The sequence below is a fragment of the Arvicanthis niloticus genome, chromosome 24 (genome assembly GCF_011762505.2).
Source record: "Arvicanthis niloticus isolate mArvNil1 chromosome 24, mArvNil1.pat.X, whole genome shotgun sequence".
Taxonomy (NCBI): Eukaryota; Metazoa; Chordata; class Mammalia; order Rodentia; family Muridae; genus Arvicanthis; species Arvicanthis niloticus.
Window position 1 is genome coordinate 13,667,182 of NC_133432.1, and position 15,533 is coordinate 13,682,714.

The window sequence follows — 15,533 nt, forward strand, 5'->3', positions numbered from 1 at the left end:
AGACCCTAGCTGCCACATCAGAACCATCAGACCCTGAAGCATGGGGGATGGGGTGCCCAGAGCCTCTAGGGATGATGCTACCTTAAGGCATCCAGGGTGGATGATCTCGTTGCAGATGGAGCACTCCATGAGCATGAGGTTAAACTTGCCTTCTTCCTCTTCCACTGTGTCCTCCTTCCCTGCCTCGCCACACACAAGGCACACGGCGGTGTGGGGCAGCACTGGCTGAGGACCCAAAGAACATGCAAGTCATCAGGGAGGGAAGACAGACCCCACTGGTGACTCAACCTGTCTCCAGGCGAAATTTATTTACCTGTTTGCATACTATCAGTGTTAGGTACTCTACAAGATCTAGAAATACAACAATGAACAATAGATAGCAATCTCTCGTATCCAGGGCTTATCTTTTAGAGGAATGAGGCACAAAGTAAAGAGTATATTTTGTTTCTATCCACAAATCTAAATGTGTCCACAGAGGGCTAAAGCTCTTACCATTGTTATCAAAGCACAATCCACAACTTCAGTTCCCAAGACCTCAAAAGAGGACTCCAGTCATACCTGTCTTGAGTAAGACATGATTTGCACTCTGCCATAACAGTATCAAAGCATGGGTGGGTTCAAGTGTTGAGATCTCACTAAGGTACCAGGCAATCACTCAGGACCACATGCATACAGAAGAAAGATCACCAGTTCCACTTAAGGTCTTTGATTAACTTCACAAAAACCTCAACCCTTGAGCACAGGTCCTTTCCACACAGGAAATATGCACACAATACTTCCCCATGCCGAGGGACCGTTATCAAAGGAAAAATACACGTGACCATGTTTTAAGCTCAACTGACCACCAGGTTCTCCACAGAACATCTCTATTTTATTTTTGTTTTATTCTGCTATTTACTTGTTAAAGACAAGGCTTCACAATGTAGTGTAGCGTATATAGAAACTCATGACCTGCCTGCTTCAGTCTCCTCACAGAGACTGGTGTGAGCTAACATGTCTAGTTTAGAATATAACTTTTTATTTGAAAAAGTAGAAAAAAAAAAAAACCCCAGTAGCTGCTGTTGTATTTTCTTGAAGACTTAAGACTTGATCCTGTCATAAAAACAAAACAAAAAAACCCAACCAACCAAACAAACAAACAAACAAAAAAACAATTTGCCAGTTGGTACACATGACAAAATTCGAGACTAAGAGCTAATGAAACTTTCCTCCACCTGGTACTCTTTCCATGGTCGGAAACAGGCTTTCTTATCAGAATGATAATAATATTAGATGTCCAGCTGGGCAGTGGTGGCCCACGCCTTTAATCCCAGCACTTGGGAGGCAGAGGCAGGTGGATTTCTGAGTTTGAGGCCAGCCTGGTCTACAGAGTGAGTTCCAGGGCAGCCAGGGCTACACAGAGAAACCCTGTCTCGGAAAAACCAAAACCAAAACAAAACAAAAACAACAAAACAAACAAACAAAAAAATAATAGTATCAGATGTGACTTATATGCATATGCTTAGAGCGCACGGCAGTCTATGGGAAATGGCCTCAGTCACCAGTGTGTAAAGTTACTGACCTAACTGCAGAGACAAGGCCAAGACCAACTACTGTTAATACAACAGTGTGAAAAGCTGATAGTTACAATTGCAGATCCCACCTTCCAACTAACTTATGTTGCCGCCCCAGGGCAGTGGTGACTCACACCTTTAGTCCCAGCACTCAGCAGGCAAGAGGAAGCAGATCCCCAATCCAAGGCTAGCCTGATCTATGATGTGAGGGGCTACACACACACACACACACAACCCACCACCATCCACCAACAACAACAAACAAAAACCCACCCACCCAACCAACAAACAGTAAGTAAATAAAATAAAAATAAAAGAAGCTACCCCCTGTGGGATTCTGACGGTTCTTCAAAGGACCCAGGCTATCTATCTACAGAAGCTCTTTGCGTGTTCCTCCCCTCTCAACAATCTGTGGGAGGCTGGATTTTTCCTCAGCCTCCATCCAAATCAACATGTCTAACTGGTAGTATATAGAAGCAGATATGAAAACATAAATCCTAATGAGCCAGATACAAGAGATTTAAAGAAACATGAGATAATGCCATTCTTTCCCCTTACTAATTACTTTTATTTTTGAAAATACAGTATAGGCTCTCATAAAAACATGTCATTTGTGAACATACTTATTTTTAAAATGAACCTAAACCATTTTACTATTTCTCAACTGTAATTTCAAATACAGCATTAGATTAATAAGACTTTTCTTAAGACCATATAAATTGAAAATTGCCATAAATGATACACAGTGAGGCCAGGAGCCAAGTTAGATCTTCAGCCTTCCTGTGCCCAATAGTGCCTACCATACCATACCATACCATACCATACCACACCATACCACACCATACTACACTATACCACACCATACTATACCATACCACACCATACTACACTATACCATACCATACCATATCATACCATACCACACTATACCACACCATACTACACTATACCATACCATCTACCATACTGTACTATACCACACTATACCATACCATACCATACTACACTATACCATACCATACTATACCACACCACACCACACCATACTATACTATACCACACTACATTATACCATACCATACCATACTATACCATACCATACCACACCACACTGTACTATACCATACCATACCAAACCACACTACACTATACTATACCACACCACACCATACCACGCCATACCACACCATACCATCAGTTTTAATCAAAGTGCTTTACAAGGACCTCAAAATAATCTGTAATACACACATTCCACAGGTAAGTTTAAGTCTTTGTGAGGCTGGGTATGGTAACAAACACCTTTATTCCCAGCACTCAGAGGCAGGTGGGTCTCAGTGAGTTCGAGGCCAGCCAATGCTCTACAGGGAAACTAAAACAGGGAGTCTTAAAAACAACCCACACTTTTAAGGAACCTGTCTGTAGAAACTGCTGGTTTGGAACATAGTGGCTCCTAGACCTTGCCACACTGGAAGTGACGAATGACTATCTATCTGCACAGGCAGAAAGACAGAGGAAACCTGTGTGGCGTGCTGTCTTATCTCTGCAGGCACCTCCTTGTAACAGCCTTGTTAATAGAAAACTCTTGTGTCTCCTTGCTTTTCCTAATGACACATGGCTTCCTGAATTGGCTAAACGTCCCCCCCCCCGCCCCCCAAAGAATATTGCATTCTGTAGCCCAGGCTGACTTAGCAATTGCTGCATTCAGAACACGCAGGCTTCACACTTTTGTCAATCCTCCTGCCTCAGCCTCTAACCTTTACCCATATGTGACCCATATGCCCTGTTCCCTTTTCAGGTGTGTATGGAGTCTCCCTCCTCTAGGCTCCCTATCTCCACATGGCTTCTTAGACACAGACATCTTCCTTGCCGCCCAACCTCATCTTCACAACAGGATCTCTGAGCAGCCTCACCTCTGTAGCCTCAGACCCAACCTCAGACCCTGCTCCTGCTTCATGGGTCGTTCCCACCCAGCCTGCTCTACTCTAGTCACACCAAGCTGAGCTCCTGCTTCCATGGGTCGTTTCCACCCAGCCTGCTCTACTCTAGTCACACCAAGCTGAGTTCCTGCTTCCATGGGTCGTTCCCACCCAGCCTGCTCTACTCTAGTCACACCAAGCTGAGTTCCTGTCTTAGATTCCCAGGCTGGCAGTTGCCTTGTGCAGCTCCTCTGACCTTGCTCGCCTCAGGGTCCTTTCTGCCTTTCCTTGTCCTGCACACATCTTTTCCTTGGATTTCATGAGTTGTCTTTGTTTTCCCAAACACCAAGATGGCAGCTGCTTCCTCATCCCATACCCTTTTGTGCCTTATAATCACTCTCTTCATGTTGTTTGAATGTATAGCTGATGTCTGATACTTCACAATTTCATAAATGATGACTTTTTAAAATTTTTATGCAGTCCCTGCTAGCCTGGAACTCTCTTTGTAGACCAGGTTGGCCTTGAACGCAAAGAGAGCTGCCTGCTTCCTAAGCGCTGAGATTAATTAAAGGCATGATACGATACGTATCCAATTCCCAGAATCCATGTGCTTGGTACCTCACAACTCTCTGGTAACTGGCACCTGACACCCTTCTCTGACTTCTGTGGTATTAGGCATACACAGTGGTGTGTATGCATGCACATGCACACACACACGCGCACACACACGCGCACACACACGCGCACACACACGCGCACACACACGCGCACACACACGCGCACACACACACACACACACACACACCCCAACACAAAACACTCATACAATGCATGCACATGGTGTATATACATGCTGGCAAAACAGTCAAACATAAAACAAAGTAAACAAATCTAAAGAAAAAACTTGCATTTGATTTTGGACAATAATATACAGACTATATAAAGAATTTCTACAGCTTAATCAAAATATCCAATCTAAAGATGCACAAAGGACTTGAAAGAAATATATACAAATGGCTAACAAGTACATGAAAAAGTATCAATCATTATTAAGGCAACACAAATTAAAAAAACCAGTCTAACACTACCTAATACATATGAGGGTGGTATGTTAAAAACAAAAAACAGACAACTCAAGGAAACGCTGCGGCCCAGGATGTGGAGAACTCACTTCAGCACTTCTCGTGAATGTGAGATGGTATAACCACTACGGAAATTCCTCAAAAACTAAAAACACAATTATTATGATCCAACAGTTCCACTGCTGCCAACAGAGGCCAGATCTCAGAAAGGCATTCAGGTATTCATGCTCACTGCATACTATTCACAAAAGCTAAGAGGTAGAAACTATTTAAATATCCACAGAGAACAAAAAAAACCCAAAACTATGATATACATCTAATGTAGTATCACATATCTAACATTACCCAAGATTAACATATGATCCGGGTAGGAGGCTGAGGCAAGAGGACTTGCATGTGTTTGACACCAGCAGGGGTACAAAGCAACACCATGGCACAATAAACAAACAAGCAGACAAAAATTGTAAATTAAAACAATGCTGTCAGGCAGGCATAACAATTGTTGTCTTTGAGCATGGTGTACTAAGTGAAATGACTCATAAAAGGACAAGCACTGTCTAACTTCTCATCAGCATCCTCTCTGCAGTGGTTAACCTCTCAGACACTGAGAACGCTGCAGCAGCTTCTAGGAACTGGGAAAGCGGCTCGAGCGCTGCTTGGTCTAGAAGATGAAGACGCCCTCTAGATCAGCACAGGTACTGCACAGAATTAACACTCGCGTGCTGTATGCTTAAAAATAGGTAAGTTGGCAATTTTTTATAAAAAGATTTATTTATCTATTTTATGTATATGCGTACACCATTTTTCTCTTCAGACACACCAGAAGAGGGCATCAGATCCCATTACAGACGGTTGTGAACCACCATGTGGTTGCTGGGAATCGAACTCAGGACTTCAGGAAGAGCAGTCGGTGCTCTCAACGGCTGAGCCACCTCTCAAGCCCCAAGTTGGCAAATTTTATGGTATGTATTTTTTGACCACAAGTAGCAACAAGATTTATTATGAATACAGCGAGGAGGAGAAGATGCCCAAGGCTTCTGTACTGGGGCGGCAGGATTCACGGAGAAGGAGCTCACTCACCCAACACCATGCTGGACTCACGGACCAGTTTACCAGGGTAGAGGAATCTGGTTACTCCAGCTAAGCCAGATTTTTAAGGGTCAGGAAGGGGACCACCGGGTCCTCAGGGAGCAGTGCCTCAGGGAGGGCAAAGTCTAAGAGCTTATGGAGCAGGGAACTAAAATTGACCTCCAGGACTGTATCAGATGCCAAAGAGGCATCTGGAGAGGCTGGCCAAGTTCTCCATGGACCCAGCTCCACCAGGCCATCTATCAAACTGTCCACCCAAACTTCTGACTATAAAGATAGGAAGGAAGGGTCCAGAACCCTGGACCACAAATGTTAGTAACAGGGTCACAGTCAAGACACAGTCACTGCCTGGGCAGTGGTGGCGCACGCCTTTAATCCCAGCACTTGGGAGGCAGAGGCAGGCAGATCTGAGTTCCAGGCCAGCCTGGTCTACAGAGTGAGTTCCAGGACTGCCAGGGCTACACAGAGAAACCCTGTCTCAAAAAAACCAGAACAAACAAACAAACAAAACAACAACAAAAAAAACCCCAAAAGACAGGCTGCCTTGACCTCTTTAATAAGGGGGACTTCAAAGTACTCAGCTATTTCAGGAAGGGAAGAGTTATAGACCACCAGATAACACACAGGAGTCTGACAGCATGGCAAGGCTGCCCATGTGTAAGCAAGGGTAGCTGGAAAGAGAATCACCTAAACCTCCCCCCCCAACCCCCCCACCAGAGCACCTCTAGGGCAGGACAGACTAGCAGGGAGCCCGGAGCCCTGCAGGAGGCCTGCAGGGGCTGTGCCTTCCACGCACTCACCGCGATGCACTGCCGCATGATGCAGCTCTGCTTCATGCGCCCAGGACCTCCAAACTTCTTCATGTCCTTGCAAAAGTGGCACTCTCCACACTCCGTCCGCAGGCAGGCCTCGCACTTGCGGCATCGCGTCCGGCGCCTGCGAGCTCCTGCTGTTGTTCGGTTGGCAGCCAACTTCACCGCTGAGGCCGGGCCCAACTTGCCCTTAGGCCGACCCACCACCCGGTTCTGGTCAAGAACAGATGGAACAAGTGAGATGGGAGGATTCAGGGGCAGTCAAGCACCTACGAGAGGCTGTCAGGTTGAGCTGTACACCTAAGCAAGAGATGCTGAACCTGGCAACGGTGGTACCTCAGAAAGCGACTCCTATTGAGATGGGATTGGGGGCAACTAAGTTAAAGGAGGGCAAGTCAGGTAAGCTCAAATTACATGGCAGGTAACCTTCTGATAGGGGGACACTTGGATACAGGCTAATGTGGGAGCACATATGAAGACAGGGAAACGTGCCATGTGACTAGCATCCTTCTAGAAGCCAAGAAATGCCAAGGACTATAGACCAACATCAGAAGCCAGAAGCAAGGAAGGATCCTCACCTGGAATGTCTGGAGCAAGAGTGATTTTGGGACTTCTAATACTGTGATTGAAGCCTGCGGTTTTAAGCCCGCTACTAGCACTGCTTTAGGTAACTTTACTATAGGAAGCAGCCCGGCTGCACTGGCAGCCACCCTGGCTACATACAGGACAGTTTGGGTCCCGATGGCTTCACTTCCTGGGGAAGGGCGCAGCAGGGCACAGTCTGCCTCTACTACCTGTGCCAAAACACCAACTCTCTCTTCTCTGAACTTGGCACAGAAACACACTGCATGGGGCCAGTTCACACACTTGGGGATGCTCAGGGGTCTAGCACTCATAAGAGTATGTATCAAACTGGTGGTTCCTCTGAGACCGAAGAACTGACATCCCAGGTATCTCTTGCAACGCTGCATGGCCACAAGATGCCTTGCCACCAAGATAACTCCAGGAGAACTGAGCAGTGTCCTCTGATTTCAGAGACACCCACCTCCAAACGGGCTTCAAGTATAGCATTCCTTGTGACTTGCCAAACCCAAGATGCATGATGGGCCCGCCAATGCCAAGCTAACTACTGGGGCCACTTTTGATCAAGCTTCTAGGATAGGAACAAGCATGGGAGGTAGTGCTGTCTAAGCACCGGTTCTCAGTCCCCCTTTGGGTTAACAATCCTTTCACAAGGGTCACTTAAGACCATCAGACAACACAGATATCTACACTGAGATTCACAACAGTAGCAAACTTACAGTTATGGAGTAGCAACAAAAATAATTTTATGGTTGGGGTCACAACATGAGGAGCTGTATGAAAGGGTCACAGCATCAGGAAGGCTGAGAACCACTACTCTGAAGCATCCTTTTGTAGGATGAGTTTACTGGGCCAATCCCTCTGCTAGGGAGGACACTGGTCGTATGTTCAAACCTACTAGCCAAACTATCACCTAATGGTTAAAGTCACTTTTTTGGCAACAGCTGTCCTCAGTAAATGTTTGTAGTTTGTCATCCTTGACTCTGCACAGAGAATCCTAACTCACAGGCCTGAAGAGCTGTTGCTGTGCAGCTCGTCAGCTTCCAGGGACCCCTTCACATCACACACATGTCCCATGACTTCAGGTGTTACCCACCCACATCAGAGAGAAAACAAGTCTACTTTTCTCCATGAACACATCAGTCCCTACCTCCCCTCTGACTTTCCTAGCAGCCTGCAACAATCAAGGAAACTGCCAAGCCTCTTCAGGCCCAAGTGCTAAGAGAAAAGGTCTGTGATATCTCTATGTGCTCTGAACCCTAATTACGCACCATCATCTCCCCTGTGATGGGAGGAACAAGGAGGAACAAGGAGGGGCAGGGCCCCACTCTAGAGGGCTACCCACTAAAGACAAGTAGCACAGACTTCCCATGGTCTTTACAGTGAGAGTCTGGGCTTCCCCTAAACACACACAAGACCAGTTTTACCATGCTCACATCATTAGTGGGACACACACACACTATACTAATATATAATATATATAGTATATGTAATATATACTATATATAACTTAATAATAAAATATAGTATAATAATAATGTATATTATATATAATATAATTATATAACATATATTAGTATATTTATATGGTCTGCTATTAAGAAAGTATATCACAACTAGTGTTCAGAATTCTGTGGACCTGAGAACTTGGCAAACAGCAACAACAGAAATGTCTATAACGCAGCTGTGTTGACAAGGATGAAAGGTAATTGTAACGGTAGACATTTTCTTAACACCGTTCATGAAGACCATGGCCATCACTTTATACATGATGCAATCTAGTTTTCTAGTGATAACTCCATGGCATGTTGCCTTACTGTCCCATTTTACAGATGAATGTCTAAAGCTAAAGGCCAAGTGGCTCACCAAGATCACAGCACCTACAGAGATGTGCACACAGTCCAAGTATGGCACCAGCCTCACATAATCCACCACAACTGCCACGGGCACTCATAGTGAAGGAATGGCAAGAAATGCACAGGACACAGGCCCCTAGAAGCATAGAACCTAGACAGTGCCTTCTTCTCCACACTGTGCCTTTTGCTCCTTTTACCATGGGGCCAGTGTCCTCTGAGATAACTCAAACTCTTTAAAAAAGTGGCAGTGACATGAATACTTTTTGGAAGCCTCAGGTTAGATACAAAGAAGGATGGCACACCACCCATCTATAAAGGAAAAACCAAATAGGAGGGCTTATCTTTGGGCCTTGGTGCAGGAAATTCCATAGACTGGCCTCTTTGGTGAAAAACTAAGGAGACTCAGTCCAAAGTTATTTTGGATATCAGAGGCCAGCAAGACCAGTGGGGCTACCTTCCTTGGCTTTCCAAAGCAGACTTGCATCCAAAAGCACATTCCTACGCTAGAAAGTGAATCCACGTAGACCTAACTAGCACAGACATCCTAGAAAACGACAGAATAAATAACAGATAACACCTCCAGAGAAGCTATTTCCCAGCACCCTGATTCCTACCCTCTCTGCAAATCCAGACAGAGACGGGCTTTGGCTACTGTTACCAGCTGGCTTGCTAGGAGGAAACCAACCAACACTTGCAGGATCCTACTAAACACCACAGAAAAAATTCTCCACGAGGAAGAAAAACAATGGAAGTCAACGTAAAACTCCAACTAGAAGTGGGCATAGTGGCACAAGTCTTTTAGCCTCAGTACTTGGGAGGTAGACACAGGTCTCTGTGAGTCTGAGGCCAGCCTGGCAGTCTCAGGATAGCCAGGGCTACATAGACCTTGTCTTAAAGAACAAAAAACAAAACAAAAAATTCCAACCAGAAAGTCCCATGGCAGCAGACTCTAGACAGGTGTGAAGAGAACACAGGAAGATGAACTAGCAAAAGCCACCTTTCTGCCATGCAGCTTTTTTTTACTGTCTTTTGTGTGCTACCCAAAGCTTCAAACACCAACTCTGAACTCCACTTCTGTCTTATTCTATCACACGAAACAATAGCATCCAGCATGCCAGTTTCAAGGTCATTTTCTAATTTTTTATTTTATCCAAGGCTAGCCCTGAATTTAGCACATAGCTAGGGTGTCTTGAACTCTGGATCCTTGTGCCTTTATTTCCTGACTGCTGAGATTATAGGCATCCACTACCCTCCCTGGTTTATGCAGCTCTGGGGATTGAGGGAAGGCTTTGCGCATGCTAGGTAAGCAGTCTACAAACTGAGTGAGGGGGCCCACTTGTTGATCTAAGCCATGTGTTGTGGGTAACCTTGGTTTTGTATTTGAGGGGCTGCAGACTGAGGAGTGAATCAGTACACAGGTGACTTCTAGTGAACCCTCTGCCCACCTTAATTTGTAAGATAAAGGCTAGAGTCAGTGACTGGGAAGTAAGAGGGGAGGTAGAGTGGAAAAGTTTGGGAGGGGGGAGGGAGAGGTGGACTATGGAGAAGGAAGAGGTGAAAGGACATTGAAGAAGCTCGTGGCCTGGGAAAACACCAAGTTATGAGGGAACTCATAGATAGGGAATAGAGTAGTGCAGTGGTAAATCGGCCCAATTTAGGCATGCAGCTTTTATATTCATAATTATTGAGTTGTGCCTTCTTTGATCGAGCTTATTTGGGTTGGAATTTTCCTGCAACAGCCATATCCTTGGTTCACTTAAAAAGAAGTTATTAAAACCTGAAGCACACATACTTTAAAGGTCCTTTCCCCATGACCAATTCAAAAGCTCCTCCCTTAAAAGGAAACATCTCAGTATGTAGCCCTGGCTGGCCTCAAACTCAGAGATCTGCCTGTCTCTGCTTCCTGAGTGCTGGGATTAAAAGCATTCCCCGACACCCATTCAAGAGGAGGTTCACTCTCATTCTCTCACTATTTAATGAGTATCTCCATCTTCCTAGTACTATCTTCCAAAAAGTTCATGGGTAAGAAAGATCTCAGAAGGCCCAGATCTATGTGGCATGAGCTCAGGAACAGGCTCTTTAAAATGATGAAGCTGAAGCTCAGGAGAGCTGAGGTGTGTATGTACCATGCCTGAGACTCTGAGTTAGATCCTCGGAACCAACAAGGATGAAAAGGAAAAGCTTGAAGAAAATAAACACCTTGGAAGACTTTGAGCTTCCTGGCCGCAAATCTCATTACAGAAGGGCAGGCCACAGAGACGCACTGCTGGGGAAGAGCTGAAGGTCCAGAAATAAACTCACTTCTTTTTGACCAACTGGTTTTCAACAGGGGTCCCAAAAAATTTCAATTGGGGAAAATTTTTCTTCAACAAATAGTCCTGATGAAAGTGGAAATCCCTATGCGAAAGAATTAACACAGGACCCCACTTCATACTACATACAAAAGACAATCCCAAAATGGAACAAAACTCTAAACATAGAGCTAAAAGAATGCACAGGTGTATAGGAAACAGCTTTTTGGATATGACAACCAAAGCAAAAATATTCAAGGGAAAACATCCTAAAAATTAAAGCTTTAGGGGGCTGGAGAAATGCCTCAGTGGTTAAGAGCACTGGCTGCTCTTCCTGATGATCCAGATTCAATTCCCAGCCCCCACATGGCAGCTCACAACTGTAACTCAAATTCCAGAGGAAATAAATCATTTAAAAAATTTCTTTAAACTTTTGTGTTTCAAAAAACACCACTAGCCGGGCGGTGGTGGCGTACAGCACTTGGGAGGCAGAGGCAGGCGGATTTCTGAGTTCGAGGCCAGCCTGGTCTACAGAGTGAGTTCCAGGACAGCCAAGGCTATACAGAGAAACCCTGTCTCAAAAAACACCACTAGAAAATATTTGCATACATCTACACAGTAATGGAGTAGGATCTAGAAGAAGTAATTCTTAACATCTCAGTGCTAAAACTACAAAAATGTCAATTTTAAAATTGGGCAAAAAGGGGGCTTCATGGTTGAAAGCACTGGCTGCTTCTTCCAGAGTTCTCAGGTTCAGTTCTCTGTACCCACAAGTGTCAACAACCACCTGTAACTTCTGTTCCAGGAGATCTGGTGCCCTCTTCTGGCTTCTATGGGCACTGCATGCACATGGTGACCAGACACATGTGCGGGCAAAACACACATAATAAAAATAAATCTTTTTTTTAAATGGACAAAGGATTTTAATAGCTATTTCTTAAAATATATATAAAACACACAAATGGCCAACAAACAAGGACAAGATGCTCAACATCACTAGCACTGAGTATCTACAATGTGCACTGGAGATTCATTCATTAACCCCCCTCATTCACATATTCACCCACTCATCCACCCACCCAAGTGTTTTCTGGCTGTGAATTATGAACCAGATTCAATGCTAAATTCTGGGACTACTGAGATGAGTAAGCTGTGTAGCCTACTCGTAAAGACGGTGCAGTCTGGAAGGAGAAATACAGAAACCACATAAATGCAACACAATGATACTGCAGGCTAACTATGAAGTGCTAGTAGTTTTTAAAATATCTGTATAAGAAGTCTGAGATAGGAATTCTCATCTCAGTTTACAAATGAAGAACTGTGGACAGTGCAGTTAAGTAACCTGCTCAGTGTCTCGTTGCTGATAGAGAACTAAGCTCTGAGCCTAGGCAGTAACTCTCAAGTCTGCACTCAGGTCCGCAAACCCAGAAGAGATAGATGCCTCATCTTCTGGGAAACGCAGGTTGGAAAGGGTAACGCAGACCACAGCAGCTGCTGATAACATGGGCAACAGAGGGAGAATAAGACTACACAAGTCAGCAGTGAGGGTGGGGTTAGGGTGGACAGTTTATGCAGAAAGAAGAGTAAAATAGAGATGTGAAAGTGCATGACACATTCGAGACAAACAGCTCAGCAACGCTGCTGGAAAAAGAGTTCTGAGGCAGCAGGAAGCTCATCTGCAGGGCCTCCTAGGAGAGGAGACATACCCTGTATGTACAGGACTCCACACACAGGAGCAGCAGGACTGTGCTCTGGCAATAGTGTGGGTGATGGAGATTTCATAGGCAAGACGAGATACAAGCAGAGGTCAGCTGAAGATTACCAGGGCATGAACAAAAGCAGCAGACATAATGAAGGCAGGAGACAATCCAGGGCCCTAGTAAAGGGTGAAAATATGAGGGTACAGGCAGAGAAGAGACGCCTAGGAGATGGAAGAAACAGGGGATCAGGGGACACTGGTCTCTGCAGGGCCTAGGGAGCAAACCAAAAGCAAAGATACACATCTATGAATCAACATCACCAAGTGCTAAGGCTGTCTCACTGCAGCAGGGATGGTAAGTGGGGGTGGGGAGTGGGCAGCCAGAGGGAAAAGTCTGGTAGTAACCCTAAAACTGAAAACAATAAACTGAACCTAGGGAAGACTGATCCTTTCAGAAATGTCAGGACTGCTGGAAAAGCAGCAGAAAGTTGCTCTCAGTAAGAGTCAGGGAAGCCTTAAGGAATGGTGGCAGGGTGTGGTCGCCCACGCCTCTAATCCCAGCACTTGGAGGTAGAGGTGGAACAACCAGGTCTATTATATAGAGAAACCCTGTCTCAAACAGGAAACAAAACAAAATATAACAAAAAAGGAAAAGAGCTTGAGAGGCAGAGGCAGGCGGATTTCTGAGTTCGAGGCCAGCCTGGTCTACAGAGTGAGTTCCAGGACAGCCAGGACTACACAGAGAAACCCTGTCTCGAAAAACAAAACAAGCAAGCAAACAAACAAACAAGGGGGTGGGGGGAGTAGTTGAGTTTCACTGGGTGGCTGTGGTGTATGGCTTTAATCCCAGTGTTCAGGAAGCAGAGGCAGGCAGATCTCTGTGAGTTCTATGACAGCCAAGGGGGACGCAGAGTAAAACCTGTCCTGAAAATCAAAAGAAAGATTCTACAGTCAACAGTAGTCGAGTGAGAAATAACAAGAAAATGTAGCTAAATGTTTCTACACTTAAGACAGTTTTAAAGCTATGAGGTGGGCTCATAGCTAGTTGGGAGACTAGGTAGAAAGATCAAAAGTTCAAGGCATGTCTGGCCTACATAGTGAGTTGAAGGACCATCTGAGAAACTTAGTGAGACTCTGTGTCTAAATAAAAAGGAAAATACTAATAAAGAAAAATGGAATTAAAAAGTAGAGGGAGTGAGCAAGATGGCTTAGTGGCTGAAGAGTTTGATCTTGAGAGAACCCACTCCCACAGATTGTCCTCTGAGCCCTTCACACGTGCCAAGCCACATGTAGATCCACACGCGTGTACACACAGAGTAAATGTAACTTTAAAAGGGAAGACTGGGGAAGACTGGGTAGCTCAATGATAGAGAGCCTACCCGACTTTTTTTTTTTTTTTTTTTTTTAAAACAAACATACTAATATTTCATTCTGATGCACAATATAGGCAAGCTGGCATGAAAAATCATATCCAGCTTCAAATCTCTCAAGCATAATGGGCACGGCACCTACAAAACTAACTATGACCATATCATGCCTGCAGGTGATGGGGAAAGTTCTGGGTTTGTTTGTGTACTGAGGGTAAGGAGCAAGAGAATAAAGAAGACCCGAGGGATGGAAGGATCTCTGGAGAATCTAAGAAAGCTAAGGACCTTTCCTCTAGAAGCATACACACAACCACAAAGTTGCCAAATCTTCCCATACAGATAGGTTCAGGGATGCCTGGAAATGTCACTATTGAACTGGGCTTGATGTGGTAGCCCACCCCTGTAACTTAAACACGGAGGAAGCCAACACAGAGGGACCAGGTGTTCACCTCAGTTATTCCTGGCTACCAGTGGAGTTTGAGGTCAAGCAAGAAAGACAAGGAGGCAAATAAAGGGGGAGGGGCAGAGAGGAGAGGTGCTGAAGAAGACTGAGATCTCACTAGCTAGCAAGATGGCTCAGTGGGTTAAGGTGCTTGCTTTGTTGTGACCTGGGCTTTGTTTGACCCCTTGGTCCCACGTGGGGGAAGTAAAAAAGAAACAGTTTCTAGAGGTTGTCCTCTGAACTCTACACACACACAGAATATGCCATAGCATATGCACATACACGCACAATAAACAAATTTAAAAAAGAAAGAAAGAAAGCAAGCAAGCAAGCCGGGTGGTGGTGGCGCACACCTTTAATCCCAGCACTTGGGAGGCAGAGGCAGGCGGATTTCTGAGTTCGAGGCCAGCCTGGTCTACAGAGTGAGCTCCAGGACAGCCAGGGCTACACAGAGAAACCCTGTCTCGGAAACCAAAAAAAAAAAAAAAAAAAAGAAAAAGAAAAAAGAAAAAAGAAAAAAAGAAAAAAAGAAAAAAAGAAAAAACAGAAACTACCAGCAGTGCCAGGTTGGCGTAACACCAATACCCAGGAGGACGAAGCAAGAGGATCAAAAGTTCAAGGGCTTCCTAGGAAATATTAAGTGAGACCCTTATATGCTGAAAAATACCCCTCTGAATCAAACTGAAGCAAAACAACAACAACAACAACCTACACAGTACAATCAGTAACATAGTAACTACCACCACATAAATTTCTGAGAGTTTTTCTCTATAATTTCCTAAGTACTATTTTCAACCAGTTGTAGTCACTTTCATTGGGAAGAAAAATAAACAGCCCAAGACAG

At 44.8% G+C, this 15,533-nt stretch overlaps 1 protein-coding gene across 13 annotated transcripts in view; it reads right to left on the minus strand.

Moving 5' to 3' along the window:
- Kdm2b (lysine demethylase 2B) overlaps positions 1-15,533 on the minus strand; it is a 119,259-nt gene that overhangs the window by 13,529 nt on the left and 90,197 nt on the right. For all 13 annotated transcript variants that reach the window (XM_076922790.1, XM_076922788.1, XM_076922791.1 and 10 more), the window contains 2 exons: positions 6,441-6,665; positions 82-225 (listed from right to left, as the gene is read on the minus strand). In XM_076922790.1, coding sequence (XP_076778905.1) covers positions 82-225; positions 6,441-6,665 — 369 coding nt within the window. The remainder of the gene's footprint in view (positions 1-81; positions 226-6,440; positions 6,666-15,533) is intronic.